General features: G+C 46.3%; 10 protein-coding genes across 10 annotated transcripts; 3 read left to right on the forward strand and 7 right to left on the reverse strand.

Moving 5' to 3' along the window:
• Nucleotides 1-965: 965 nt before the first annotated feature.
• Nucleotides 966-1,493, reverse strand: LOC112341147 (pentatricopeptide repeat-containing protein At2g33680-like). Its single transcript, XM_024660763.1, has one exon. The coding sequence runs from the start codon at nt 1,491-1,493 to the stop codon at nt 966-968; it is 528 nt and encodes a 175-aa protein (XP_024516531.1).
• Nucleotides 1,494-3,947: 2,454 nt separating this feature from the next.
• LOC9643158 lies at nt 3,948-4,932 on the reverse strand. The gene is made up of 4 exons (XM_024660703.1): nt 4,836-4,932; nt 4,524-4,758; nt 4,291-4,460; nt 3,948-4,217 (listed from the first exon to the last, which is right to left on the reverse strand). The coding sequence occupies exons 2-4, from the start codon at nt 4,644-4,646 to the stop codon at nt 4,148-4,150; spliced, it is 363 nt and encodes a 120-aa protein (XP_024516471.1). The 5' UTR covers nt 4,647-4,758; nt 4,836-4,932; the 3' UTR covers nt 3,948-4,147.
• Nucleotides 4,613-5,248, forward strand: LOC112341129. The gene is made up of 3 exons (XM_024660700.1): nt 4,613-4,786; nt 4,844-4,920; nt 4,982-5,248. Exons 1-3 carry the CDS (start codon nt 4,630-4,632, stop codon nt 5,222-5,224), a joined length of 477 nt encoding a protein of 158 aa, XP_024516468.1. The 5' UTR covers nt 4,613-4,629; the 3' UTR covers nt 5,225-5,248.
• Nucleotides 5,249-5,587: 339 nt separating this feature from the next.
• LOC9643159 (ornithine carbamoyltransferase, chloroplastic) lies at nt 5,588-7,369 on the reverse strand. The gene is made up of 5 exons (XM_002986943.2): nt 7,166-7,369; nt 6,488-6,822; nt 6,286-6,417; nt 5,961-6,236; nt 5,588-5,883 (listed from the first exon to the last, which is right to left on the reverse strand). Exons 1-5 carry the CDS (start codon nt 7,341-7,343, stop codon nt 5,701-5,703), a joined length of 1,104 nt encoding a protein of 367 aa, XP_002986989.2. The 5' UTR covers nt 7,344-7,369; the 3' UTR covers nt 5,588-5,700.
• On the reverse strand, nt 7,352-9,788 carry LOC9643160 (acetolactate synthase 3, chloroplastic). Its single transcript, XM_024660698.1, has 6 exons — nt 8,230-9,788; nt 8,070-8,182; nt 7,916-8,017; nt 7,774-7,860; nt 7,620-7,724; nt 7,352-7,554 (listed from the first exon to the last, which is right to left on the reverse strand). The coding sequence occupies exons 1-6, from the start codon at nt 9,749-9,751 to the stop codon at nt 7,474-7,476; spliced, it is 2,010 nt and encodes a 669-aa protein (XP_024516466.1). The 5' UTR covers nt 9,752-9,788; the 3' UTR covers nt 7,352-7,473.
• A 39-nt stretch (nt 9,789-9,827) lies between these two features.
• On the forward strand, nt 9,828-11,783 carry LOC112341128 (maltose excess protein 1-like, chloroplastic). Its single transcript, XM_024660699.1, has 10 exons — nt 9,828-9,969; nt 10,056-10,250; nt 10,317-10,490; nt 10,555-10,845; nt 10,897-10,986; nt 11,042-11,143; nt 11,198-11,316; nt 11,379-11,435; nt 11,497-11,558; nt 11,613-11,783. The coding sequence occupies exons 1-10, from the start codon at nt 9,916-9,918 to the stop codon at nt 11,699-11,701; spliced, it is 1,233 nt and encodes a 410-aa protein (XP_024516467.1). The 5' UTR covers nt 9,828-9,915; the 3' UTR covers nt 11,702-11,783.
• Nucleotides 11,784-11,807: 24 nt separating this feature from the next.
• On the forward strand, nt 11,808-12,881 carry LOC112341130 (high mobility group B protein 1-like). Its single transcript, XM_024660701.1, has 7 exons — nt 11,808-11,922; nt 11,984-12,046; nt 12,111-12,233; nt 12,291-12,348; nt 12,410-12,454; nt 12,517-12,660; nt 12,737-12,881. The coding sequence occupies exons 2-7, from the start codon at nt 11,994-11,996 to the stop codon at nt 12,746-12,748; spliced, it is 435 nt and encodes a 144-aa protein (XP_024516469.1). The 5' UTR covers nt 11,808-11,922; nt 11,984-11,993; the 3' UTR covers nt 12,749-12,881.
• Nucleotides 12,882-13,111: 230 nt separating this feature from the next.
• Nucleotides 13,112-14,948, reverse strand: LOC9643161 (F-box/LRR-repeat protein 4). Its single transcript, XM_002986945.2, has one exon. It carries the CDS (start codon nt 14,602-14,604, stop codon nt 13,153-13,155), a length of 1,452 nt encoding a protein of 483 aa, XP_002986991.1. The 5' UTR covers nt 14,605-14,948; the 3' UTR covers nt 13,112-13,152.
• A 65-nt stretch (nt 14,949-15,013) lies between these two features.
• LOC9643162 (indole-3-acetic acid-amido synthetase GH3.10) lies at nt 15,014-16,982 on the reverse strand. The gene is made up of 4 exons (XM_002986946.2): nt 16,732-16,982; nt 16,566-16,667; nt 15,698-16,518; nt 15,014-15,643 (listed from the first exon to the last, which is right to left on the reverse strand). The coding sequence occupies exons 1-4, from the start codon at nt 16,980-16,982 to the stop codon at nt 15,066-15,068; spliced, it is 1,752 nt and encodes a 583-aa protein (XP_002986992.1). The 3' UTR covers nt 15,014-15,065.
• A 7,063-nt stretch (nt 16,983-24,045) lies between these two features.
• LOC9643163 (indole-3-acetic acid-amido synthetase GH3.10) lies at nt 24,046-25,733 on the reverse strand. The gene is made up of 5 exons (XM_024660765.1): nt 25,483-25,733; nt 25,317-25,418; nt 24,857-25,269; nt 24,449-24,805; nt 24,046-24,394 (listed from the first exon to the last, which is right to left on the reverse strand). Exons 1-5 carry the CDS (start codon nt 25,731-25,733, stop codon nt 24,105-24,107), a joined length of 1,413 nt encoding a protein of 470 aa, XP_024516533.1. The 3' UTR covers nt 24,046-24,104.
• Between the last annotated feature and the right edge of the window lie 426 nt (nt 25,734-26,159).

Genomic DNA, 26,159 nt, shown 5'->3' on the forward strand with positions numbered 1-26,159 from the left:
TGGTTGGGGCTCGTTTGATCTTTGGCAAGAGATGGAGTGCTAGAGTAGGAATTAGGTGTAGCGTGGAATGCAGGGGTTGGTGTGGCTCCAAGAGTATACCAAACCAAACCACTCTCATGTACAAAAGGTTAAACCAATTAATTTTGATGGTAGAACATATAAGTGTTTAACAAAGTTTATAAATTATGGTAAAATATTCCAAACATATTTGAGCTTCCACCAGAGCTTCCTCGAGCTGCTTTGCTCGTCCCAGCATGCCGATCATGCAGTGGTTGCTCAATGCCCGGATCTAATCCACACCTAGACATCATCTCCTGGAAAAACTTTTTGCCTTGCTCGATCATCCCAGCCCGGGTGCAAGTCGTTAAGTTACACCGTCCGGCTTGACACCCCCCTCACATCACTTGATCGCTGTCTCCCTGGCGGCTGTAGCCCGCGATAAGTGAGCTCCAACTCACAGCATCCTTCCTCGAGACCGAGCTAAAAACCAGCTCCGCTTCGTCCATGCTCCCACAGCTGCCGTAGAAATCGACCAACGAAGAGATCACGGCTCCCTGGAACTGGAACCCCAAGCTCGTGATCTCTTCGTGAAGTATCCGGCCAAGCCTCAAGGCTACCGAGCTTCCACCAGCTTTGAGCGCGCAAACGAGCGTCCACACGTCTGGAGAACATCCCTCAAGTTGCATTAGGAAGAAAAAATGTAAAGCAGTTTCGGCCTGGCTGTTTTCAACATACCCGAGCACCAATGCCGTCCAGAAGACTTGATTTGGCTGGAAAATGGTGCTAAACACTCCAAGAGCATCGCCCATGCTGCCACAAGCCGCGTACATTTGGATCAAGAAGCTGTGAAGAAAGATATCCAAGCGATGCATATGGTTAGTAATTTGCAAGGGTTGCGCGTGAAAAGCCATATCTCTTTCCAGAGACTTCAGCTTGAGTATCCTTCCATGGATTGTATCTTCTCCTCATTCCCTCTTTGCTAGGGAAGTGTTGGCCTGGAACACCGCAACAAAGGTTCTGGCATTTGCTCCACTGCTTTCTCGCTGAAGCACCACCTCGCTCTGCCCATTCTCTACACATCCCTGCATCAAAGAAGTCCATAGAACTACGTCACGCTTTGGAGCTCCATGAAAAACCTTCCACGCATCCACCACGGTTCCACACCGAGCATACATTTCCACCAGGCTGCTAGCTACGAAAGCGTTTGTGTCGATTCTTCGAAGAGCCATTCCTCTCTCGACAGAAGAAAACTTCACGACGAGCTCTAGATCTTGTAAAACCTTCCCATTTTCCTTCTCTGTGAGGCTCGCGCAGGCCTTGAGCAATCCAATAAACGTGACAGAGCTCCCTTGCAAGCCTCGCGATTCCATGTCCAGGAAGAGCTGGAGCGCAACCCCGCCATGCCCATTCTCGGCATAGCCCAGAATGAGAGAATTCCACGCGACGGGGTCGGGGCAATCCATCCGGTCGAAATCCCTGCATGCCTCGCCCATGCTGCCGCACTTGCCATAGAGATTCACCAGGTTGCTCGTCACGAACGCATTGGAATCGAGGCCGCAGCGCTCCGCCTCGGCGTGGATTTGCTTACCCCGGGATCGAGAGCATTCCTTGAGCGACGCAAGGAATCTCCTCACCTCGCAATCGCTGGAGCGGGCGCGGCCAAGCTTGGAACGGAAAGCTCGAGATCGCGAAGAGGAAGAACGAAGGTTTCATTTGATTCTTTGTTTCAAAGGGTCAAGATAGTCTTATAAACGGTCAAGGTTGTCCGTTCTAAAATAACTAGGCTTTGATTACTTAAACAGTGTGTTTGTTTAATTACATTTTTTATTGCCATATAAAAGGGCCTTTTAAGATTCACACAATCAGGGTTCAATGGCAGCGGAGATCGAGAGTGTGGACAAGAAGGCTAACGCTGTGGCAGCAATGAACGCGATCAAAAAGGGAAAGAAGAGGCAGCGAGACAAAGAGGGACAAACTCATACAAGGGTTAGTGCTCCAAAAAGAAGGCATGAGCTTGAGGAGGAGCCTCCTATGGTCCCGGAGAAAAATCTGAGCAGCAAGGTAACATACAAGATTGATGGGTTAGTTATCACTTCCCACAACAATTTTCATGACTTTTGGCCGCGATCAACATCCAAACTACCGGCACCAGACTACCTCCACTGTGCTGGAGCTCAAGAGCTTCACAGCCTCCTCACCCAAGAGCTCTACAGGAGAGACCGTGAGGATTGTGGCCCGAGGAACGCCCAGCTCTTGGTGGTGATTGGCGGGACGAGATGTCATATGATGAGGCGACTTGAGGACTTGTGCCACTCGACTAGACGTGCTGGAGACAAGATCTGGTATGGAGTCCAGATTAAGGAGGGTGGAAGCTTGTGCACACTGTTCAAGTATATGTTTGATGGGAGGAGCGCGAGCATGAGCCGGGACATGTCCAAGGAAATCCATGCCAAGGATTGCACACACAAGACAAACAACATGATTCAAGAGATCCTCTCCCATGTCTCTGGGAACAAGAGCAACAGTTACTTCTCTCCAATCCGTGTGGAGAGCGTCCACCATTGAAATCACCCATGTGATTAAAAGCTTTCACTGTAAGAGAGTACATCAAAATGGAGAACAATTAAAAGTAGCGTGTTATTTTTTTGGCTATCCCTCTCGATCGACATTAGTTTTGCAAACTTGGCTAGCAATTCTACAACCGTGACTCCCACCCACAAGTTTCAGTCTCTTGATTTTGTCCTGGGCCGTGCTTTTACTTAAACACACAGATTATTCATGTTATTCGATATTTCAATCTTACCAGAATGCAACCGTTTAGTGGGCGTTAATGCTTCTTATTAATGTAATGGGCATTTGGTCTAGTGGTATGATTCTCGCTTTGAGGTCGCGAGTCCGCTCCTCCCAATGCCATCTTCCTTTAAGTTGATCGTTGTTCCAAATCAGGTTCAGATTAAGAAAGATTCAGAAATGCGTAATTGCTTATTGAATTTTACAATCAGAAAGGAAACAAACAAGAGAAAAACTGTCACGCTTGCACTGCCCGTGACGATGAAACGGCACACTTCCGGGTGGAGCTTGGATCTGTCAACGAGGCCTTCTTTCCGTCCGGGTCGAGCATCATCGCCGAAAACCTCTCGTTCTTCCTGGGAGCGTTGCTGGATCCTCCTCCTCCTCCTCCTGCTTCTGTAGAGATCGAGAAAGCGGCGGAGCTGCGCGGATATGGTGGAAGAATGCCGTCGGCTACGTGGGATTCCGGGACGACCTGGCCGTTTCTCACGTTGAAAGAGCCGTGCCTTCTCGTAGTATGACTGGTAGATGGAGCGCATCATCGAGCGCGGAATGCAAGCCTCGAGAGTGCTCCTCGGAAGATAACTTGAAAGATCACAGAGCTGGTCCAGGAATATCAGCTTTGCTACGACTGAAAGGAGTACAAAACAAAACAGTGAGATTGCCAGAGGAACAAAGAAGAAAAACCTGGTTTAATTGTGGCTTTGGAGTGCTGTTGCTCCAAGATAAACTTGAGATTATAGTGGTCAATGTGGAGAATAAAACACCAAGGCAAAAGATAATACAGATATGGTGATAGGACTTTTTTTTCTTTCTTTCAAATTTGCAGGAGACCAACTGTGTAACAAACAACCAGATTTGTAGAGTTTATGTTTTGTAAATGATGTACAGCTGAAAATAATTATGAGAAAAGCTATAAGAATGAAAAACAAGACTGGATCTTTATAGGGGTATTGTCAGCACCCGCAACAATGCAACACCCCTTGATAGACCTTGGCATGTCAACCTCTGCCATATCGCTGTTAACTCACAGGTAAAAAACATAACCATCCTTCCTCCAAAGTACCAACACCTTTAGAGGCGGCTTTGGGAGAAGCTCTGTTTTGTGCTTGATAGTAAAGCCGATCATCGTCTGCATTTTTTTAAAAAACTTTTATAAATAATAATAATAATAATAGTAAGAAAATGAAAGAAACAAAGAGCTGCAACAATGGTTCTACGCACATTTTGTTGTCAGAGGAAGGACAAGCTTCCTCTCTATAAGTATAAAACTTTTTTTTTCGTTCTTTCTTCGCACCTCTTTTTGACGAAGATCTTCCGCGTTGTTGGTGAGCGACAAAGCTCACGAAATCTGCTTCTAGTGTGTGCCCAGGCTGCAGGCCAGCCACCACGCACAAGTACCACTCCCCAAGAACACCAAAACATCACTGCGACTAGAAACAATTAAACAACGAGAGACAAGACAAGGAAGAAACGAGGAGGGGAATTGAGACCTCTTACAATCTTACAAGATTTGTGCTGAGCTTCTTCGCTTTGTTGCCTGCGTCCCGGACCCGCCCCCGGTGGGGGCAGTGAGACGCTTGTCGAGCACTGTGCACATTAAAAACTTTGGTTTCCCATCCACCTTCCTTCTCGCCTAGCTTGTCTTCCTCTTTTTTTAACAGCGCGGCCTGTGTAAGAGCGCGAGCAATATACTAGTTAGTATATAATTCCCCTGGGAAGCCCAGACTTACATGTATCCAGCAGTGTGTCTCTCGAACTTGCAACGCAGAATTCCGCGGTCCAGTGGAAGTGCTCTCAGCAGAAGCAGCAGCGTCTTGATTCTCCTCCTCTGGAGAGATGGTGACGACGATCATCAGTGGCAGGGCCAGGCGAGGAGCGAGGATGCAGCAAACTCTCCTCGCCTGGTTGGTTCAGGGGATCATGATGAACTTACTCCTCTCTGCAGCTTCTGCCAGATTGCTACTCCTGCAACAGCATCATCACCGGGATCAAGGTAAGCTGAGATATCACAGAGAGAAAGAGTGCAGGAGAAATGCTCACACCTCGACAGCTCGTTTCAAATCTTCCAGAGTCGTCATTAAAGGCGAGGTTTTGCTTTCCCCTCACTCGTCTCGGCTTCTTAAAGAGGTAAGAGCTGGCACGAGCAATTCATTTCTCGCCGCATCTGATCGCATGGTTTTGGACACAGAGAGTTGTTTCGGATGGGCTGAAAGCAGCGGCAACAACTGCGGCAGAAGCACAAACGCAACGAGTCAGAACTCCGCTGCCGGAAAAGATATCTTCGAGATTTTCTCAAAAACAGGAGATCGATTTCAAGAGCTACACGCTGCATGACAATCGCCACCACCACCAAAAGCCGAGAGAGAGCGAGGACTACACCTTTCATGTAGACTACGCCGGACCCAAGCGACATCCTCCCCACAGTCATTGACCCGATGTTCCATTCTCAGCCACTTCTTTCAGATACTTCAATGCAGGACACTGCCAGCAAAAAGAAAAACATGTAGTAGTTAGAACCTGCTCGAAATCGAGTATCAGATCTTCTTTCACGGCGGGAAAATTCAGCTGCTTTTTTACCTTGTAAAAATTCTCCAATAAAACCTTGAAAAGGAACTTCAATCAGCCACGAAAGCATGGCAGCCTTACGCATAAAAAAAACAAGGACCTTGATGAACATACCAGAAACCGTACAATATAAAGAACATTTGTTCAAGTCTCCCCAAAAACCAAGTTAGTTCGATCAATAATTGCGAAATCCTTACCTTCCCAGTACAATAGAATGCTGATACAGGACTATAACAAAAAAGTATTATATAAGCGTACGGCAAAACAAAAACAAAACAAAAAGAAACCGTTATTCTCCAAACCAAAACCAGCAAAGCCGAAGAATTTGCCACCGCTCTCAACTCAGCAGCCCAGAACATGTAACATAATTGCGTTCTGAGCATGCATTCTATTCTCAGCTTGTGTGAAGACGATGGAATTTGGAGACTCAATCACAGCGTCTGTCACATCAACATCTCGCTCGGCCGGAAGGCAATGCATAAAATAAGCCTGTGAGCCTGCTGCTTCCATCAGTTTCTCGTTCACCTGGGAGTAAAAAAGAGAGGACGTCAATATTCAATAGTATCCAGGCTGCAAAGATGAAAAAGAAAAGAATTTGTTACCTGGAAGCCTTGGAAACGCTCCAATCGAGCAGCTGTTTGATCCTTTTGTCCCATACTGGCCCAAACGTCAGAATAAACAACGTGTGCTCCCTTGACAGCCTCCAGCGGGTCATTCGTAATCTCGATCTTGCTCAAGCCTGCAGCAGTGGCCCTGTTCACGGTTTCTTTATCAGGCTCGAAGCCTCTTGGGCACGCGCATACAAAGTGGAAAGGAACGACCGCAGCTAGTCTCAGCCACGAATGGACAATGTTGTTGCCATCACCGACATAGACAACCTTCGCTAGAAACGTGTAAGAAATCAGACTGATAAAGTCTTTTAAGTACCTTAACGCCTTCAATGCGTCCTACGTGCTCGATAATCGTCAAAGCATCTGCCATGATCTGGCAAGGATGATTATAGTCCGTCAAACCATTTATAACGGGAATGGAAGCATACTTCGCCAAGTCCAATAGATCCTGTACACCGTAAGAGTCAGCCTCTCAGAAGATTTGACCGGTTTGAAGGTGCTACTCACCCTCGCAGTACCTGATGAGCAAAAAGACGAGCCATGATCACGTCGTTATAGCCCGAGAGAACGCGTGCTACGTCCCGAGTTTCTTCTCGTTTCCCAATCTGGATGTCGTCAGGTCCCAAGTAGATTGCATGGCCCCCGAGAAGGAAGAAACCGGTTTCGAATGAAACACGGGTTCTCATGGAAGGCTTCGTAAAGATCATGGCCATCGACTTTCCGTTGAAAGGCCGGAAGCTCCTGTCCCCGGATTTTAACAGAGCTTTCACCTCTACAGCCCTTTCCAAAAGGTGAAGGATCTCTTTCTTGTCGAAGTCGTCGACGTGCAAAAAATGTAAAGGCTTCGATCTTCCTGCAAGAAAAGAAGGGAAAAAAAAAAAAAAAACACAGAGAATGAATAAGATTGACTTTGCAATCCATTTTCACAAGAACAGTAGTCGGGGGCTCGCAGAGAAAAACAAGAACAAGAAAAAAAGGACTATCTCAAACATGCAATGAAAATCATGCACGGAAACAAAAAATCACGAGAACAATCATTGATCAACCAGCAAGAAAAGAAGAACAAGAAAAAAAGGACTTGCAATGAAATTCATGCACGGGAAAAAATAAATTATGAGAACAATCATGAAACAGCAATGAACAACCAACAAAATGTAGCAATTCACTACCAAGACTATCGATTCGCGGAAGCGTACCACCGATCGGGCTAGAAACCCTAGGAGCAACTGTAGGCGAGGAGCTGCTGCAAACGACGCTCAGCCTCCTCCTGGCGCACGATTTACCTCCAGCGCTTGTCGATCCTGCCCTGAGATGATCCACAGATTGAGCACCGATCATCCCTGGCGCCTTGACAAGCTCCATTCCAGACGCCATCGCCAAAATGCGACAAGCAAATGCCAATTTATAGTATGTAGCCTAACTTCTATCCCGCGGAGTCGAACACGCTACTCCTTGCCAAGCACACGTCACGAGTTCCAATCCACTCTCTTTTCTTTTCTAACTTTCAGTATGTTTTTCTTCCATCCCCCTCCGTGATGATATCTTTGAACGAAGAACCGCCAGGAATCATCGGCAGGACGTGCTCCTGAGAGAAAAAAAATTTGGAAACTCTTTGAGCTATGGTCAATCGATCAACTGATAAGCACAAACCTGATGAGGAACAATCACGTCTAAAAGGTATGGCCCGGGAGTGTCAAGCATTTTCTGGATTGCTGCTTTGAGATTGGAGCGCTTTGTTACTCTAGCACAGGGAATCTAGCAAAGAGAAAGCTTTTAGAAAACGTACGGGAACAATTCAGCAAACCTTGCATCCCTCGGCGAACTTCAGGAAGTCGGGAAAGATCTCGTCCTCGTGGTCAGGATCTCCAAGATAAGTGTGAGCCCTGTTTGCCTGGAGAAAGCACAGAGGTTAGAAAACGCTACTTAGTCTATCCGAAAGATTAAACCTTGTAGAATCTATCCTCCCACTGTACAACCATTCCCAAGTGCTGGTTGTTTAACACCATGATTTTCACGGGGAGTTTTTCCACGTGAATCGTCGCTAGCTCCTGAAATTACGAGCGGAGTACGTGAAATGAAAACGTTAAAGCTCGCACCGACCTGGACATTCATGAGAAAACTTCCATCTCCATCGATGTCAATCACAGGAACGTCAGGGAAAGTCGCTGCAGCTCCAATCGCAGAAGGTAATCCAAAACCCATGGCTCCCAATCCTGTCGAGAAAAGTTGTGACACTCCGAAAAAAACAAGAGAAACAAACCTCCTGAAGTAAGCCATCTCCGAGGCTTGTCATACTTGAACCATTGCGCCGCCCACATTTGATGCTGGCCAACCCCCGTAGAGATGATAGCATTTCCTTGAGTGATCTCGCACAGAGTTTGTATAGCGTGCTGAGGAGCAATGCAGTCGTCTCCAAACTCCACGTACTTCAATGGCCACTTGAGTTTCTGCTCCTCAAGCTCCGCTATCCAGCTTCCAACATCGGGTTTTACTTTCTGCTCCCTCAGCAGCAAGTTCAAGCTTTGAAGCGCTGGCTTTACGTCGGCACACAGCGAGACGTGAGGCTGCTTGTTCTTCCCAATCTCGGCCGGATCAATGTCAATATGAACAATGCTGGCCCTGCTAGCGAATGCTTCCAGCTTGCCTGTTACTCGGTCGTCAAACCTCACCCCGAAAGCCAGAAGTAAGTCCGCTCCATCCACAGCGTAGTTTGCATAAACAGTCCCGTGCATTCCCAGCATATGCAGCGACCGCGAATCCGACTGTGGAAAAATCCCCAGTCCCATCAGCGTCATCGTGATCGGGATCCCCGTGAGCTTCACAAACTCTCGGACTTCTTCGCTCGAGTTCATGCAACCTCCACCACAGTACACCACCGGCCTCTTCGAGTTTGCAATCAGTCTCACGATCTGCTGGAGCTGCGCCACCTCCGGGAACCGAGGCAGCCTCTGCATGTAAGCGTTGAGCTTGATCGGCTGCGACCAATTCGGTATCGCAAACTGCTGCTGGACGTCCTTTGGAATGTCGACGAGAACCGGCCCCGGCCTTCCGGAGGAAGCCAAGAAAAAAGCCTCCTCGATCACCCGGGGTATGTCCTCCACGTTCATCACCAAATAGTTGTGCTTCGTGATGGATCGAGTGACTTCCACGATCGGAGTCTCCTGGAAAGCGTCGGTGCCGATCATCCTTCTCGGCACTTGTCCCGTGATCGCCACCATTGGAACACTGTCAAGCGCAGCGTCGGCCAGGCCGGTGACAAGATTGGTCGCTCCAGGCCCCGACGTTGCTATGCAAACTCCAACTTTCCCGGAAGCTTTTGCATAGCCCTCGGCAGCAAACACTTCGCCTTGCTCGTGGCGGCAGAGAACGTTCCTGATGCACGTAGAGCGAGTGAGAGCTTGATGGATTTCCATGGAAGCGCCGCCTGGATACGCGAAGACTATGTCCACGCCCTGCCTTTCCAGAGCCTCTACCAAGATGTCGGCCCCCTTTCTTGGCTCAGAATCGCCATAGCGCGACTGGAACAAGCTCGCTGGCGGCGATGCTTCGCTTTGCTTCCGAAATATCGTGCTTGAGCCTTGCGATTCCTTGACAATCACTCTCGGCTCCTCAAACGGCTCTATCCCAGCCCGGATTCTACCCCTGCTGCTGGAAATGCCTCTCCGAATTGGAGAAATGAGCTCCGCCAACGAAAGATTCTCCTCCGATCTTGAATTCAAGCCCGTGCTTCTGCGACATACCTGCATTGCAATCGCGCCTCCCGCAATGCCGGTGGCCGCCATCGCTGTGCTCTAAAACCCTATCCTCTCTCTGTTTTTAGGGTTCTTAGTTTGGTCTAACTAAGCATGAAAATCTCCATTCACTGTCCACCACGTGGACAGAACAAAAGCTCTCCCTTCCGAGCTACACGTTAGCTTTAGGGCTCCTCACGGAATGCGCGAAGATCATGGACGCGATTTCGATGCCGCATTCCTCGATCCGAGTTCCGCAATCTCTCCAGGTACTTCACAATCGCAGCGTGAATCGATCGAGAATGTTACTGATCGATTTCAAAATCGCGCTCTTTGTGTTCTTTCGCGATCGTAGATACTACAAAGGCGCCAGGGATACGATAAAATCTTGCCAGGCTCGCTCTGGAGCAGAGATCGAGCATCGAATCCACTTGTTGGAGCAAATGCCAGTCGATTGGGAGCTCCAAGATCATCTCCATTGCTCTCATTTATTCCAAAAAGAGGAGCGCCCGTGAGGTGCAGTGATACATCACCGACCACTTTTCACAGAGTAAGCGTTGGATCGATTTGATTGTGTCAAAGTTTCCTTCTTTCCTTTCTCACTCTTTTTGCGCAGCCAAACGATGAGAAGCTCGAGAACGAGACTTACAAATACTGGAACGCTACCACTGAGCAGCTGGCTGGATCGGCTACTCTCGCGTTTTTATTACTACAACTTCCACAGACCATTCTCAATGCTCAAAACCTCATGGCCGGGAATAATAGTGCATTGTTTGCAGTCTCCTGGATGGTAAGATTTTCCTTTTGATCTTTTTCGAGTAACATTGTGTCGGATGGTGTTTGCTGTTTTGTAGAGCTTACTGACGAGTCTCATGGGGAATCTATCGCTGCTTTCTTACTTCGTGATGAAGAAAGAGAATGGAGCCATGATCGTTCAAGCGGTCGGTGTTCTTTCAACTTACGTGGTTTTGGCCCAACTTGCGATAGCAGGTTCTATGCCATCAACAGTTTTTCTCGCGACGTCCATAGCTGTGATAGTCGGCTATGTTATCAATTTTCTTAACTACAAAGGGTATCTGAGAAGCGAGCTTTGGAAACTTTGGCAAGATATCATCAGCGTTGGAGGGGTTTCGGTCCTCTCACAAGTGAGTTTGAAGATGCTACCATTTTTTCGTCTTAGCTTTTCCTTGATTCAGGTAATGTGGTCAACATTTGAGCCATTTCTTCCGTCGACGATACTGCCGGGAGTCTTTGCTTTTGTTACCACCTTAACACTGATCATACAGGTGACAAAAAACTTTCAAAACTTTGAGACGTGATAAGAGCTGGTTGAACTTGCAGGATCGTAAAGGAAAACTATCAGAGCCTTTGCACAAATTCGTTGGCGGCCTTGCTGCTTGGTCCGCTACTCTACTTTTTATGTGGAGTCCCGTCGCTCAAATGGTAAAGACATCACAGCCTCGTCGCTAGCTACTTAATCCACGACTAATTTTGCAGTGGACAAACATCACAAATCCTGCGAATCTACGAGGCCTTTCTGTGATCACCGTGCTTCTAGCTATGATCGGGAACAGCCTGCTACTTCCGCGCGCGCTCTTCACTCGAGACTCCATGTGGTACGCCTCGGCTGCCTCCAAATCCAAGTATCATCAAACTTTACTGTCGCTTCTTTCCAAAGGTTTACAGGGTCGTCGTGGGGAGCTTTGGTTCAAGGATGGGGCCTGTTGCTCAGCATGTATGTGTAAGTTTCTCCGTGCTTGGATTTCTTTTTCCAAGCTAAAGTTTCGATTCTCCAGATACGAGTGCGTAAGTGGGTCTGTATTCTTCGGCATTACTGCTGGATTGGCATTTTGGATAGGTACTGTGCTTCCAAGTTCACTCCAAATATTTTTTCTCATGAACGATCACACAGGAAACATGCTCGTCATGGACTCCAAGGCAAATTCTTTGAGCTCTCCTTTCACGCCACTCGCGGAGCTAGTAAGCTCAACCCGGGAGTAAGAAATGCTGTTAATCTTCTCTAACGCCTGTTAACAAAATAAAGGCATCCCGTTATAATTCGTAACGGGGTTTTGGGCGGGAACTCATCTCAGCCGTCCGTTGGCGATCCGCGTCTGGGCGGGAAATGGAAGTATAAAGTTTGTGTGTTTTCCTCGACCTAGGGAAGGCTTTCGTTTCGTCCCTCTTTTATTTTCGAGAGAGAAGTTCTAGGCGCTCATCAGGTACTCTCCTCCATTCTCTTCGATCGTCTGGCTCGTCTCTCTCACATCGATCGACTCGCAGGGTTCTAGCGATGAAGGGAATCAACAGCGTCGTGTCAGCGCCAGCGATTGTCCCAGCGACGAAGTAATATTTCGGATCTTTCTCTTCTTCGCTCTCGCCTGATCGATCTGGATCTCTCTTCTGGCAGGGACAGCAAGCGAAAGCCAGCCGCGGCGTCCAAAGAGAAGAAGCCGAAGAAGGCCAAGGGGGTCGCCGCCAAGAAAGATCCAAATCTCCCAAAGAGGCCGCCGACGCCTTTCTTTCTCTTCATGTAAGGGCTGGTCGATCGATATCGCGATGGTTTCTCACGATCCGGCTCGTTTTCCAGGTCGGAGTTCAGGCAAGAATACAAGAAAGCGAACCCCGACGTCAAGGGTGTCGGTGCCGTAAGTTCTCTATTCTTCGACATGCTTTCTTTCTAGCTAGGAATTTACTATCGATTGGCAGGTCGCCAAGGCTGGCGGAGAGAAATGGAAGAGCATGACGGACAATGTAAGTCTTTCTTTAACATCGTCGTAGGTTTTTACTTGTTCATTGTTTTCCACGGTCTCCAGGACAAGAAAGCCTACACGAACAAGGCCGCGTTGCTGAAAGCCGCGTACGCGAAGGATCTCGCAGAGTACGAGGAGACCCAGACTGCCGAAGGATCTGGAGAGACGAAATCGGAGATGACAGAGGATGCCGATCAGAGCACGCTGGTAAGAAGTCTTTACGAAATTCTAGGATCTTCCATTGTTTTATTGCATCGTTCTCGTTTTCACGATTCCTTTCCAGGACGACATGTAAACAGAATGAGCTAGTAGACTACCTGTACACTGTGCATAGCTAGCTAGTAGCTCGCAACGATGTCGCAGTTTGTGTAAACATTTCTCGTTTACTTGCTCAATTTCACGAGTAAGAAAATTTTCCTTACCACTTACCGTCAGCGCTGTCCAAAGAGGAGAAGCTTTCGAGAAGGAATCTAGTCGTCTTTGGAGTTGAACTGTCTGTACATCGTGGCTTCTAACGTCAGCACAGCAAAGCGTGCCTGCAACTTATAACTGGTTAGCAAACTTTTCACGTTAAGTTTTATGCTTGTTTGCTGTTGTCCCAAGCTTACGCCCATCTTCCGTGCTTACAGGTCGAGTCGGAGCTTATGAACAGTTCTGAAACGTTCTGCCTATCGCAAGTACACTGATGCTGCGATTCCTTTAGTAATCAGAAGGATTCGGTTCAATCCCCGGTAACAAGATTCCCTTGACTTTGGCTAGTCTACACGCATCGCTGGTAACCTTCTCCTTCTCCACCCATAGTTTGTTCAAGCTCGGGCAACCGGCTAACACCATTGCTACGCCCGCAGGACTAATCCCGTCACAGCTTGTGATCACCAGGTTCGAGAGTGCCCGGCATTTCTGTCCTATAAACTCGAGGGTGGCATCCGTCACCTTCCGGCACCTACGCAGTCTCAAGTGGATCAACCTGTCCCCGCTCGAGTGCAGCAGTCCCGTGATCTCTCTATCCGCCAGGTGGTCATTCTCGGAAACGTCCAACCGCCGGAGACTCTTGAGATCCTGCCCGAGGTAAGCCAAAGTTCCCGTGTCCTGGACGATGGCCCGGCACCGTATTAACACCAGCTCTTCCAGGCTCGACTTCATCTGCGTGCCGAGGAGCTTGAAGCCGTTCCCGGTTCCCATCCAGCAGCTATACAGGCGCAGTATCTTCAGCGACAGGCAGTTCTGCGCAATGATCGCGAGGTCCTCGTTAAACAAATCCAGCGGCAGCCGCAACTCCAGAGTCTCGAGCGACTGGCAGCTGCGAACGATGCGGTGCAAGCCGTTCATGTCCCCGCCATCCATGAAGATGAGAACCTTGAGCCCGTGGCAGACCTCGGCAACCATGAGCAGCACCTGGGTGGCGATACACCGGCAGCGTCTCAGCCGAAGCTCCTGGAGATTGGGCAGGCACCAGGCCAGCGACGCGATGTCCGAGTCTCCAATCCCCTGGCAGCCGAAGAACTCGAGGCGGCGGAGCTTGTGGCAGCTCCGCCATAGCCACCCGAGCCCACTGTTCCTGGCGCCGATGCCCTCGACGCAGAGCTTGTCCAGCGGGAGATCGCCGTCGGGGACGCCAGCCAGGTCGGAGCTGTCGCCGCTGAGGCAGCCGGTGAGCGAGAGCTCGGACAGGGACCGGAACTCGTTGAGCACGGGCAAGTGCTGAGTCGCCAGCGCGACGAGCTCCAGGGAGACGAGGCAATTGCATGCTCGGGCCAGGGGCTCCAGGCCGGAGCTGGTGACGGGGCCGGCGAGGAAGCGGAGCTCGCGCAGCAGTGGACAGGAGGACGCCATCGCCGAGAGGATGAGGTCCAGCGCCTGGGAGTCATGCTGGTCGCCCTCGGAGACGACGGCGAGGGAGACGAGGTGGGAGTACCTGTGGAAGAGGGCGTGGATGGAGGAGCACAAGGAGAGGATGGTGGAGGGGTCGGGGACGCAGAGGCCGAGCTTGGTTTTGATCCGGCCCTCGAGGGAGAGCCATCTCTTGCAGACGAGGGTGGCGGATTTGCGGTCTTGGGTGGAGTGGAGGCGGGAGAGGATCTCGGACAGGAGCTCGTCGCAGAGGAGGGTGTTGATGAGGTCGCCGGGCTCGTCGCGGGTAAAGTGGCCCATAAAGAGAGAGAGAGAGGTATCGTCCTATCTATCTATCCATCCATCCATTTTCTCTTTCTCTCTTCTCTCTATCTAATCTAACCGTGTTTGTGTGATGTTCTTCTACCTATTGCGCTTGGCGAGGAAGGGAAGGAAGAAGACGAGAGGCCCCAAAATGCGAGCGGAAGAATGGGGAATTTTTACGTGCCTGACACGTGTCGGGATCGTGGATCCGACGGACAGACGCGTCTTTTGATGTTGCCGGGATCGATCTCTCGCTTTGCCGCCAGGAATTGATAGAATATGCTTTCCCAAATTTTTTGCGCATATTCCAAGCACAAAAGGGTTTGGCCCATGCAGGTTCGAACCTATTACCTTGGAGTTATTAGCATTAATTTAGAAATTTCAAGGAAAAATTATTTGTATAATAAGAAACAAAATTAGAACTGTTTATGGTAATTATTTTCATGAGCTTATGAGCTTTACAAACCATGGATGACACTTGGCTTCCAATCCTCAGCTAGAAGGCTTGATATGTCCTCGGAGCTGGTGTACCGGCCGATGGCTCCTTGGTCGAGCAACTCAAGCAGTGCGGGAGACTTGATGCATCGGGGGGTCTTGTACTGGCTGGCTGAAGCTCCGCTCTCGATCGCTTTCTCCATGAGTTTCTCAAACGTCCCTTGCTTCACAGTCACCAGTTCCAGCGCTCCCAGAGTCTTGTCCACCCTTCCAACCAGGTAAGCGGCATTGAACCCTCTATCCAGGGCATTGCACGAATCCCTCAGCTCCTCATGCCTGGAGTTATCCCCATCGTTCTTGAGCTCCCAGTAGATCACGTAGTGTGGACGTTCCTTGGTAGCGAAATCAGCGCAGCTGGTGAAGTTTGCGATCTCCAGGGGACCGGCACTGCCCATGACAACCTTTTGGAGTTCTTGTTCGTCAACCTTCTCCGCATTGATGCTCAGCACGGCGTTCTTGCGATAGGAGAAAGCGACGATGGGCGACTCGTGGTGGAATCCGGTCACTTTGACAACATCTCCAATCCTGTAGCGATACAATCCTGGAAGAGATAAAAGAAAAGAAAAGATCTTTGCATGAACAAAGAAAGGCTGACCTTCAAACGTAGTCACCACAAGTTCATATTGCTTTCCCACTTGAAGGTCCTTAAAACCAAGAGTCTCTCCTTGCTGATGATCAGGAACTTCTTCCGGATCGACCGGAATGAACTCGAAGAACATAGTGTAGGGGATGAGCGTGAAAACAACTTCCTCCGGGGGAGTGGCAGGCCGCATATTGATTCCAAGGTAACCCTCCGACGCAGAGTAGTCAAATCCCACAATCGCCAACTTATCTCCAGCGTACTTCTTGAGCACAGGAATGTAAGGTTCCATGGCACCAGTTACAACCGTGTGCACGTATTTGGCTCTCGGCCAAAGCAGCGGAAGCAAACCAGACCATCTCGATTCTTTGCTTGTGACGAAGATCTCCGAGATCTCCCTTGCAACTTGCGACGAATCCTTACCTCTGAGCTCGCGCTCCATGAGCTTCAAGACCGGCACCCTGAGCTTTTCATCCGTGACCTTGCTCTCGCTCACACGCCGAGCGGATATGTCCTCGCATAGAATCTTCCAGTCGCTCTCGAGAAGCCTGAACGCCTCACTGAGCGTGTAGGCAAAGGTTGCGTGTATGAACTCAATCTTGTGGCGCTGGACGAGGCCGCAGAGTAAGTGGCAGTAAGTCGTTTGCTGCCAATCCGATCCGGCAAGCAGCGCCTCGTACGGAGTGGCGAGAGTTTCCGCCTCTTGGTTGTACGCTTCGCTCTTGTAGTAGTTTGTTGATCCGGCTCCTAGTAACAGGCCAGACTTGGCCTTATACTGTTCTCCGGAATACACAAAGTGCAGTCCAATGGGTTTGGTGCTCTCCAGCGGGAAGACTCTGGCAAAGATCCGGTCAAGCTTATATGCACCAACATAGATTCTTACTCGTCTCTATAAGCATTCGAGGATGCGTAAGCTCTGGCTAGCAAAGAGTATCCACAGTTTGTCTGCGGTAAGATCTTATGCTTGCCAGACGACGTCCCTGAGCTGGATTCATGGCGCGCATTCGAAACATTAACTAAAGATAGGAAGAGAATATAAAAGATCGTACCTAAATGAAAAGTATAGAATCGGATCGCAGCCCAAGAGGAGGTGAGAAGTTCCATGATCAGCTATCTGTTGGAGTTCTGGAGAAATGTTGTCGTAGGAGATGATTGGAAGCTGAGTCTTGAAGGATTTCAAACACAGAGGCTGCCCGAACCTTTGTAGATAGTGGCAGCTGCCATTTCTCTGCAAAATTTGGACGAGTGCCTCCTCCTGGGCTTGCACCGCATTCTTGCACACAGCCTCAAAGTCCTCCATGAGAATAACGTGGCTTCATCCTCCCTGTTCTTTATAGTGCCAATGCGTTAGTTTGGGTCATAAAAAAGCTTGCACAGGGGCACATGTTTTGACTTTAAGGCTGTTCTCTTTTATTTACAACACACGCCTCCCGTTAAACACCATCCTGATTCACTCTCTCTCCGCTTACCTGGCGATGACGTGGCATCAGCCCTCCTTTTTGTTTTATCTCCAGCGCACTCCCTCTCCCGTCCGTCGCCGCTGCACACTCCCGCCCGCGGCTATCGCCCGCCCGCTCGCCCTCACGGCTCCCGCCCGCACTCCCACCCGCCCCCGCACGTCCGCCCGCGCCCAGCGTGCGCCCTAAAATTACTTCCACGTGGCCACAGCCCCAACACTTACCCAAATTTCAATCAGCGCGCGCGTGGACGCCTTTCTACGTGCTTTACGTGGCCAATGAGTGTCATGGATGACCATTAGGAGTGGTAAACTTATGAAATCTTCTCGCTAATTTAAATATATTGCAATGTAAGTATATAAAGAGTTTGTTTTTTTTATTTATTCTTTGCTAAGATTGAGTTTTTCGTTTAAAGAGCTTTTCTTTCTTGTCTTCCTCTACCTAGTAAAAGGAGTTGCTTTTGGACTACTAGAAGCTTTTCTTTTACCTGTAATTCTTTCCACCAAAGGTTTTGCTCGCTTCAAGGATGTACCATAACTATCAACACGTTGTTGAAATTCTGCTGTAGGATGAATAAGATTGTCTGGCCTGGCTTTAAAAGTTGCAACCTTCTGCTATATCATTTTTAAATTATTGTCAACCATAGATAAAAAAGCTTTTTTATCAGGAAGATCTTGTAAGATATCCATCATCTTTTGTTGTAATGTTGTTTTTGTAACTTTTGATGGAGTGATATCTTCCTGCTTAAAGTTCATATCAATATTTAAAATTTATTTAGTGTAAATTACCTCTATAGTAGTCCTTAGCTGAATTTCTTGTTGATGCTGTATATTTTGATGGATATCTTCCTGCTCAATATTCATATATATTAGTATATAAAATATGTTAGTTTACCTCTAATGTAGTCTCCAATTGAATTTCTTGCTCATGATAAACATCTTGATGGATGTTTTCCTGCTTAAATTTTTATAAGTATTTCAAAATTTTAATTAATAAGCGAATTACCTTTGTCATAGCTTCCAAGTCAAGTGCTTCAAAATCTTGATGACGATAAAATAAATCATCTGGCCCAGGTTCTAAGATTGCATGCGATTGTGATGGTTGAACCTCATAACTAGTTGTAATTCAATTGGTTTTTTCTCCTTGTTTTAACATAATAACTTTTGCTTGATGCTTGCAAAAGTTTCTTTTGGTTGCCCATGGACAATTACACCAAGTCGGAAAAGCTCAATCACTGTGTCTTTCACCTCCGACAACAAGATACCATATAGTTGGATCTGAAGAGGATTGTACATAGGATTTGTGAGTATTGTCCTTATCGAATTTTACTTGAGAGTCGTTAATATTTCTTGCTTTAACAATCGCACCATCGATTAGTTTTTCATATGCATGGTTTCGGATAAAACCATGATCTTTGCAATAAGTAGTAAACCAGTACCTCGCATGAACCTTAGTAGTAAGTTGATGAATTGCCCAATCCATCCTTCGATTGCGACCATGTTTTTTTTCGGACGAGAATATAGCTTTCATATTTGCATGGAATGCCTCAATCGAACTATTTGTCTCCTTGTTAGCATGAGGGAAATTTTGAGTAGCAACAACCCACATATCTATCAAATATAAATTAAAATAAATTATAAAAATTAAATTATTGATTCACTTACCAACTTTGTCTTTCCATTCGTCTTAAAAATACTTGATAAAGGCTACTTCATTTTGAAAATCCACCTCAAAATGTTCAATAAGTTGTTTAATCTCAGCTTGCATAATATTATCATCATGAAAAGCTGCATGAATTGAATCTTCTGCAGATTTGTTATCTTCCAAATACGTACACTCTGTGCGTCATTCTAATGTAATCGATAAGTGAAAGGAATCTTATGTTTGAGCCAATTCCTCCTTACATGCCAAATACATAATAGAATTTGACAATCAAATGTAGCTCTATATAGAAGAAAACAATTAAATTATTTCATATCAAATTAATTATCTTATAGCATTAATCTCTGCTTCAGCATCATCAATCATTATCGCCCGTGGTTTCCAGTTTGGCATATGTTCTAAAACTCGTTTTTTAAGAGCTATCATCCAATTCTTCATATGTTCTCCTTTCTCACTAGAAGTTAAAACCCATGCAATTGGAATACCATTTCCATGATAATCAAAAGAAAGTATGGTGTATAATGGGAACTGTAAATTATTAAGTATTAATCACTTAAAACTGAATGAAAATATTACCTTATAGCGATTAGTTCCAAAAGTTGCGTCAAGACTCAATAAATTATTATTTGAAAAGTCCAAAATCCACCTCAAAATGTCCAATAAGTTGTTTAATTTAAGTTTGCATAATATTATCTTCATGAAAAGCTGAATGAATGAAACTTTCTCGGGATTTGTGTTCTTCCAAATACGTACACTCTGTGCGTCATTCTCATGTAATCGATAAGTTGAAAGTGAATACTTCCTATGCAAATTGTTGATATCCTGCATAGTTAGAAAATCATCTCGATGAGGAGGTTCACCAGCTGACTTGTTCCTTTCCACAATCTGTATATGCTCATTATAAATCTGATTTGATGTGAAATCCTGCTGAATCATATGAATCACCCAATGTCGAATATCTGCTGAAAGCTTCTGAGGAAATGATGACTTTCCCCCAGTCGGATCAAGTTGACCATGACAAGGAATCCCATTCTTATCACAATGTTCTCTATGATAATATGTAATCTGCACATAATCAGGCCATTTGTAAAACTATTTGACCAAAAAATTGCAAAAGCAACCCCGCTTATTAGAACTTCGACCTAGTCTACTTCCAAATTCTGACTTTGGTGTAGATTCAGCAACTATAATAGAGGATGTTTCACGAGCATCTTGTTTTCCATATTCACACCAATACCTGTATCATGAAGTTAGTAATTATATTTTGTTAAAAAGATATACCTGATTAATGATAAAAAGCTTGTGTTTTTGGGTCATTTCAAATCTCCAGGATCACGATTTTTATTAGAAAATCGCCAAAAATCCACTCCATCACCCCTTCTCCTTTCACCATCTAGAAACTTGTTCACATCCTTCTGTAATATATACACAATAGGAGCTATAGTTTCATTTGATTTAGACAAATTCCAATCTAAATCATCTGCACAAAAATAATCCTTTTCATGGAATTCTTGCACCTCATCAAGCCATGGGGGATCCTAAATGATTTTCTTGAATCAATATGAAATTGAATTGATTGCTTACCTCTGGAAATTGATGTGCTGCTGCCATGCCCGATCATAAAAGAAACAGAAACGTTTTTAGGTCAATTATGGGGCAACCATCGGGCATGAATGGGTGGACCAGGGCGTGTTGATTGAAATTTGGCTAAGTGTTGGGGCTGTGGCCACGTGGAAGTAATTTTAGGGCGCACGCTGGGCGCCGGCGGACATGCGGGGGCTGGTGGGAGTGCGGGCGGGAGCCATGAGGGCGAGCGGGCGGACGGGAGCCACAGGCGGGCGATAGCCGTGGGCGGGAGTGTGCAGCGGCGACGGATGGGAGAGGGAGTGCGCTGGAGATAAAACAAAAACGAGGGCTGATGCCACATCATCACCAGGTAAGTGGAGAGAGAGTGAATCAGGATGGTGTTTAACGGGAGGCACAACGCACAATTGAGTATGTGTATTATAAATTTTTCATGGGACATGTGTATAAATCCATAGACAATCCACAGGATTGCCTAAGACATGCAGATACTTGAGGATTGCCATATGTCATATTACATTGAGTGCTAAAATGTTTAAAAAAATGATATATGGATAGAGCTACCACAATTCTTCTTTCTTGATAACAAAATTGTGCCTATGTTACTGTAATTGCTGTCAAAAGGTATGGTGATCAAGGTTTAAGAGAGTACAATTTGTGGAGAAAGCAAAGCAAGAATTTTTTAAAGATAAAGTTTAGTTTAAAGTGATCTTTCCAACCTCTTAAACAAGAAATTATGTCTCTCAAAAAACTTAAACCTTGTAAGCCATACCTAAAATGCAAGGTATGATATAGAGGTTGTCCATGCCCATGCATCATGTCAATGCAATGTTTATAAGAAACAAATTTGTATAATTTCCATATGGTGTTATGTTCATGTTAGGCGCAAGTTTTGACCACGTGGTCAACTTCGGTCGGGAAGCTCAAGAGTATATATTAAAGCATGTTAGGGTAAAGAATTTAATTTACCCTAAGGCTCATAGTGCACAATGGAGCTTTTGAGGTAGTTTAAGAGTGGTTGGGTGGTAAAGAACTTCAAGAGGAGGCATAATATAATTTAGGGAGATTAAATCTTTATTTTTTTGCACCAGATCATAAAATTGGTATTAGAAAAATTGGTTGTGATGGCCAATTGGAATCCTTTGTTGATGGTGGTGCCAATGATGGTGCTGATGGAGGTGCGAAGGTTTGGACCATTCAAGATATTGTTCATGAGTTGCGAGCCTTTAATTAAAATTAGCAAGAGATGCAAAACGAGATGCATGGCATGATGGGTAAGTGTGTTAAATGTAATGCACTTGTATTTGGAGTCAAATTCCAAGCCCGCTGCATTACAAAACGAGGGTCTAGTATAATCCCACGAGCACCAGCTCCCCTTATCCTGCATGCAAAATGGTGTCAGATGGAGTTTGGCACAATTTTAGCATACTGGTGGCTTAACACAAGGAGGGTACCCCACCAACTAGAGCAGCATAGAGTTTGGGCTTAGACCTAAGTTGGACGCAGAACAAAGAGCAACACAGCCTAGTGGGAGCCAAATTAATGTCTTAGGTGGTCAAATATGCATTCCAACTACTATCCCTACTATACATTTGAAACCCCCCATAGCCCCCTCTTTGAGGAACACACACTTTGGGATTTCACCCCAAGCCTCCCTTAGTACCAGGAGTTAGTCTCTAAGACAAGCTCAAAATTTACTAAATATGTAATATCCCTAAATTGCAAATTTGGACACGGGATAAACACCATACCAATCTTTACATTCCATAAATATGCCAAATGAGTGAATCTAGACACTTTCCATAAATAGCATTTGAAACCGAAATGAGACTAACACAAAGGGCATGATAGTAAAGGTGTTTGGTAGACACGGTAAACTATCATCCAGCAATATTGAGGGACTAATCTCAATACGCGAGGGTTCTTATCACTAGCCAGTGCAAGACATAACGAGACGGGAACTCCTTACCGGGCTAAGTATGTTTAGGTAATAGCACGTAGGAATTCCATTCTTATGCTCGTCAGGTCTAAGTACACTCAAAATGCCTAGTTAACTCCACTAGCACAAGAGGGGCTACCCAAGGGATTTAACTGTACCGACCTCCTACCATTATGGCAGTAAGGAAAGAGTGTCTATAAGGACTGACTGACAAGTATCTTTCGATACCCGAAGTCACATTCGCAACACTCTCCCCCCTTGCGAAAGATCGACGTCCTTGTTGATGCATACCCGAGTCTAACAAACCGTCAAGGAAATAACTCTGAAAGTTAATGGAAAGCACACTATGTGGGAAACACACTGACTTAAATGAATTATGGAATGACCTCTCCTCTACATCCAAAGACGTTAAGACTCAAACACCCTCCGGCCGTCACCAATAAGAAAATGACTAACAGAGTTAGCCACCCTTGCTGCTCTAAGTACCACTCGGCTCACAAAGGAATGATACATCCCTGCCCACAGGGACATAGGGAGAAGGCCAAAGGCCCAACTTCCCCTGAGCAAGAAATCAACCCCATCGGGAAGATTTAGACAACTATTATAAACCGGCAGATTAAGTTGTTTACACGACTATGCCTTTTTTCAAAAATGGGTCATCGAGAAAGAGATAGAGATTTGTGATCAGTCTATAATAATTATCCCCATGGCTATGGATTGGACCCATGCACTGAAGTGTGAAGTCAGGTTACTAAAATTGACCCAAGTACAAATGAACGAGAGAAATGAAACTTTTGATTTATAGAAATATATTACTTTAATAATTTGCAAGATTTATTACAAGATTTACAAGATTTAAGCTAGTCTTTATTACAATTCTCATACTCGGTGACAAGCTCACGAGCATGTGTAAGATTCCTAAGAGGTTCCCAAGTTGATTCACAAGTCAAGTAACCTTTCCAGTTAATGAGATATTCCTTCACACGAGCCCATCTCCAAAACTGGGAATCCAAGATAGTTTCAACTTTGTATTCTAGTTCACCGTCCACAATGTCTGGTGGCAGATGAATCTCCCCGTGTTGCACAACATCCATAATGTAAGGAGCTGATAGATTGGCATGAAATACATTATGAATATTAGACATCTCTGCAAGAAGATCTAACCAATAGGATACATCACTGATTCATTTCAACACCTAATAGGGTCCAACATGTCTCAGTAATAGCTTTCGAGATAAAAATCCCTTAATGTTCAAATTCCGGGAAGATAGCCATACCTAGTCCCCCACTTGATAGGATACATCCCAATGATGCTGATCCTTATTACATCAATACCTATCATGAGCTTTACCCATCACCTCAGTAGCTCTAGACCAACTTTGGCATAGCTGCTCCGCATAAGTCTCAACGTTGGGACTAACACTTCGGGCATTAATTTTGGTACAACAATCTATTGAGGCACCCCACGAGCATTCCCTTGCAACATCTCCCATGGAGAACAGTCAATAGCACTGTGAAATGTGTTGTTATAACAAATTTCTACTGTATCCAAATGCTCAACCTAGTCGCATTGGTTTGCCGCGACATAGTACCACAAATAATCCTCAACTTGAGTATTCACGCGTTCAATCTGCCCATCAATTTGAGGATGATAAACCATACTAAACCTCAACTTGGTACCAAACATTTGGAATAATGTGCCCCAAAACTTCCCCGTAAACCTCGAATCTCTATCCAAGATAATCAGGTAAGTGGCATTGAAGCCTCTATCCAAGGCATTTCACGAATCCCTCAGCTCCTCATGCCTAGAGTTATCCCCATCGTTCTTGAGCTCCCAGTAGATCACGTAGTGTGGACGTTCCTTGGTAGTGAAATCAGCGCAGCTGGTGAAGTTTGCAATCTCCAGGGGACTGGCACTGCCCATGACAACCTTTTGGAGTTCTTGTTCGTCAACCTTCTCCACATTGATGCTCAGCACGGCGTTCTTGCGATAGGAGAAAGCGACGATGGGCGACTCGTGGTGGAATCCGGTCACTTTGACAACATCTCCAATTCTGTAGCGATACAATCCTAGAAGAGATAACAGAAAAGAAACGATCTTTGCATGAACAAAGAAAGGCTGACCTTCAAACGTAGTCACCACAAGTTCATACTGCTTTCCCACTTGAAGGTCCTTAAAACCAAGAGTCTCTCCTTTCTGATGATCAGGAACTTCTTCCGGATCGACTGGAATGAACTTGAAGAACATAGTGTAGGGGATGAGCGTGAAAACAACTTCCTCCGGGGGAGTGGCAGGCCGCATATTGATTCCAAGGTAACCCTCCGACGCAGAGTAGTTGAATCCCACAATCGCCAACTTATCTCCAGCGTACTTCTTGAGCACAGGAATGTAAGGTTCCATGGCACCAGTTACAACCGTGTGCACGTATTTGGCTCTCGGCCAAAGCAGCGGAAGCAAACCAGACCATCTCGATTCTGTGCCTGCGACAAAGATCTCCGAGATCTCCCTTGCAACTTGCGACGAATCCTTACCTCTGAGCTCGCGCTCCATGAGCTTCAAGACCGGCACCCTGAGCTTTTCATCTTTGACCTTGCTCTCGCTCACACGCCGAGCGGATATGTCCTCGCATAGAATCTTCCAGTCGCTCTCGAGAAGCCTGAACGCCTCACTGAGCGTGTAGGCAAAGGCTGCGTGGATGAACTCAATCTTGTGGCGCTGGACGAGGCCGCAGAGTAAGTGGCAGTAAGTCGTTTGCTGCCAATCCGATCCGGCAAGCAGCGCCTCGTACGGAGTGGCGAGAGTTTCCGCCTCTTGGTTGTACGCTTCGCTCTTGTAGTAGTTTGTTGATCCGGCTCCTAGTAACAGGCCAGACTTGGCCCTATACTGTTCTCCGGAATACACAAAGTGCAGTCCAATGGGCTTGGTGCTCTCCAGCGGGAAGATTCTGGCAAAGATCCGGTCAAGCTTATATGCACTAACATAGATTCTTACTCGTCTCTATAAGCATTCGAGGATGCGTAAGCTCTGGCTAGCAAAGAGTATCCACAGTTTGTCTGCGGTAAGATCTTATGCTTGCCAGACGACGTCCCTGAGCTGGATTCATGGCGAGCATTCGAAACATTAACTAAAGATAGGAAGAGAATATAAAAGATCGTACCTAAATGAAAAGTATAGAATCGGATCGCAGCCCAAGAGGAGGTGAGAAGTTCCATGATCAGCTATCTGTTGGAGTTCTGGAGAAATGTTGTCGTAGGAGATGATTGGAAGCTGAGCCTTGAAGGATTTCAAACACAGGGGCTGCCCGAACCTTTGTAGATAGTGGCAGCTGCCATTTCTCTGCAAAATTTGGACGAGTGCCTCCTCCTGGGCTTGCACCGCATTCTTGCACACAGCCTCAAAGTCCTCCATGAGAATAACGTGGCTTCAGTGCCAATGCCTAGTTTGTTTAAAAAAAGCTAGCAGATGAGGCACGTGTTTGACTTTGTTATCCTTTATTTACAACACACAATTGATTAAATTTTTTGTATGGGACATGCCACATGTAAACCCATGGACTGACATGCAGATACTTGAGGATTGCCATATGTCATATTACAATTGAGTGCCAAATTTTAAAAAATATCTCCTTTCTTGCTTTTCTCCACAAATTGTACTCTCTTAAACCTTGAGCATCATACCTTTTGACAGCAATTACAGTAACATAGACAAGGCGATCAAAGCAAGAAAATAACCTTTTTTTAGATAAATTTTCTACTTCGTGTTCTATAAGGGGCTGGGACAGCCTCCTATAGTAGAGCTCTTCTAGACTAAAGCATAGAATGTGTTTTCGAGATC

This window comes from Selaginella moellendorffii, unplaced genomic scaffold (genome assembly GCF_000143415.4).
Source record: "Selaginella moellendorffii unplaced genomic scaffold, v1.0 SELMOscaffold_77, whole genome shotgun sequence".
NCBI classification, from domain to species: Eukaryota; Viridiplantae; Streptophyta; class Lycopodiopsida; order Selaginellales; family Selaginellaceae; genus Selaginella; species Selaginella moellendorffii.